At 51.2% G+C, this 2,500-nt stretch overlaps 1 protein-coding gene across 1 annotated transcript in view; it reads left to right on the top strand.

Moving 5' to 3' along the window:
- The window catches only part of LOC307255698 (uncharacterized protein), a 7,282-nt gene that overhangs the window by 1,242 nt on the left and 3,540 nt on the right, over positions 1 to 2,500 (top strand). Inside the window, exon 2 of the mRNA XM_080034446.1 lies at positions 2,276 to 2,347. Coding sequence (XP_079890572.1) covers positions 2,276 to 2,347 — 72 coding nt within the window. The remainder of the gene's footprint in view (positions 1 to 2,275; positions 2,348 to 2,500) is intronic.

The following is a 2,500-nucleotide window of genomic DNA, read 5'->3' as shown; positions in this document are numbered from 1 at the left end:
GTGTGTGTGTGTGTGTTTGTGTGTGTGTGTGCGCACCGTCCGACCCAGTTTGTTTACCGACCCAGTGGCCGGTCGCTCTGCCGCCGTTCGGTCCAGTCTCGCGGTCACCGGAGAGTTTGTGTTGCGCGCAGAGACGCCGCTTCCGCCTCTCGGTTCATTTGGAGCGAGATTCTATCTCAGGGGAAAAGTTTTCTGTCTTTTTTCTGGTATAGCCCACTTCTCTCTCCGTGTGTGTGTGTGTGTCGCTCTCTCCGTGTGTGTGTGTGTGTGTGTGTGTGTCGCTCTCTCTCCGTGTGTGTGTCGCTCTCTTTTCGTGTGTGTTCATAAATCGGATTTCAAATATTTTTATAAGACCTATTCAGATTTTATTATAAAGTGACCGTGTGTGTGTGTATATGCGCGTACTGTTTGCGTGTGTGTGTGTGTGTGTTTGTATATGCGCGTACTGTGTGTGTGTGTGTGTGTGTGTGTGTGTGTGTGTGTGTGTGTGTATATGCGCGTACTTTGTGTGTGTGTGTATATGCGCGTACTGTGTGTGTGTTTGTGTGTGTGTGTATATGCGCGTGCTGTGTGTGTAGGTGTGATGTGACGGTGCTGGTTTTCCCCTCTGTAACCTCGCTGGTCGCTCTTTTCTCTCGCGCCATGTTTTAACTTCTGTAAACGTTCATTTCCGTTCGGCTGGACTTTTGATCTGATCGGGTAAAACTTTAATAGCAAAGCGGGGGGGGGGGGGGACGGACGGACGGGGGGCGCGTACACACTCTCTCTCTCACACACACACACACACACACACACACACACACACACACACACAGTCTCCAAACCTTTAGATCTTAAGAGCAGCGAGTGAGCGAGTCGCGTAGCTGAATAATTCTGAGTGATTTAGAATAAATGAGCATATGGAGATGGGGCGGGAGGGGGGGGGGGGGGGGTATTAACGCTGATAATCCGCGAAGCCTGGTGTGTGTGTGTGCGCGCGCCTGTTCGGACACTATTTAAAGTTGTGGAGCATTCTACGCACAAGCGCCTTTTTACGCACGGACTGCCTGTGTGTGTGTGTGTGTGTGTGTGTGTGTGTGTGTGTGTGTGTGTGTGCGCGCGCAGCCGAACTGAGCCTCGTTTGTCTCCCGCCGATGCTCCTAAACAGCTTAATGGGTTTTAAGCAATAAGATTATGTGGAGCAAATGAATGATTAAGAGAGTGGATGCGTACGCGCGCCCCCGTGTGTGTGTGTGTGAGCGCGCGCATTGGGGCGAATAAAGCCGTGAACTAACGATGTCGACAGAACGAGGAAACGGAGCGCTATTAATAGGCTTCCGGTCTGCGCGCGGAGACGAAATACAAAATAAAAAACATTCTAAGAACTCTCCGTGTGTTTGTGACTTCGCGCCCTGGACCGTGAGCCGCTTTATTTGGGCTTTTCTCGGCGCTTTTCTCGCCGCCTGCCATGTGTCGTCTTCTATTGTCCTTTCCAGCCTCCGTTACAACGAGCATCGCGCCCCCCCCCCCCCCTCTCTCGCTCTGTCTCTTTCTCCCCTCCTCTCTCTCTCTCCCTCCCCCTCTCTCGCTCGCTCTCTCCCTCCCTTTCCTTCCTCCCCGCCCCCCCCCTCTCTCTCCCTCCCTTCTCCTCTCCCTCCCCGCCCCCCTCTCGCTGTCTCTCCCTCTCTCTCCCTCCCGCACCCCCTCTCTCTCTCCCTCTTTCTCCCTCTCTCTCCCTCCCGTACCCCCCTCTCTCTCTCCCTCCCGCCCCTCTCTCTCTCCCTCCCGCCCCCCTCTCTCTGTCTCTCTCGCTCTTTCCCCTGGCCTTGCACCCTCCTGTGTTATTTTAAACGAAGCAGTGCACCCTGGGTATTGCAGTGCCTTTTCCGGGCGTGTCTAGTGATATATGGCGGCGACAGCAGCCCGTGTAAAACTACAATAACCCACTATCCCCCTGGGGCCACGTCACAGTATCACATTACAACACATTAGAGAGAGAGAGAGAGAGAGAGCGAGAGAGAGAGGGAGGGGTGGAGTGGGAGGAGGATCTGCAGAGACCAATATGGTGTTTAAATGGGCAGGCTTCGTTCTGACGCTAAAAAACTGCATCTCCCGGCATGCAACGGGGCCTCGTCGTCTAACTAGGCCATTAGGTAGAAGGGAAATGGGAAAACAGGTCTCCCTTGCAAAAGAGTCTTTGGACTCAATGGGATTAACCTGTATAAATAAAGGTTAAAAAAAACAACAACAAAAAAACAACAACAACTGTAAATAGTTTTTTGTGTTTGTTTTGCAGAAGGACCTGAAGGAGAAGAAACTTGTGGAGGAGAAGGAGAAAAACGGCAAAGCAAAGGCCACCAACGGGAAGGTGAACAAACGGCTTTCACTTCAAAAACATTCATTTAGGTTTTTTTTTAAAGGTGCTACGAGGAACTTTTAAATATTTCTGAAACAGTCTAATTTTTCCTCTGATGATCATAAATTACATGTAACAGCAAACGAGACCATCAGTGATAAAGAA

Source organism: Ammodytes marinus, assembly GCF_949987685.1.
Source record: "Ammodytes marinus genome assembly, chromosome: 9".
Classification (NCBI taxonomy): Eukaryota; Metazoa; Chordata; class Actinopteri; order Uranoscopiformes; family Ammodytidae; genus Ammodytes; species Ammodytes marinus.
The sequence above is the reverse complement of the archived record's forward strand: the minus strand, read 5'-3'. Positions and strand labels throughout refer to the sequence as shown.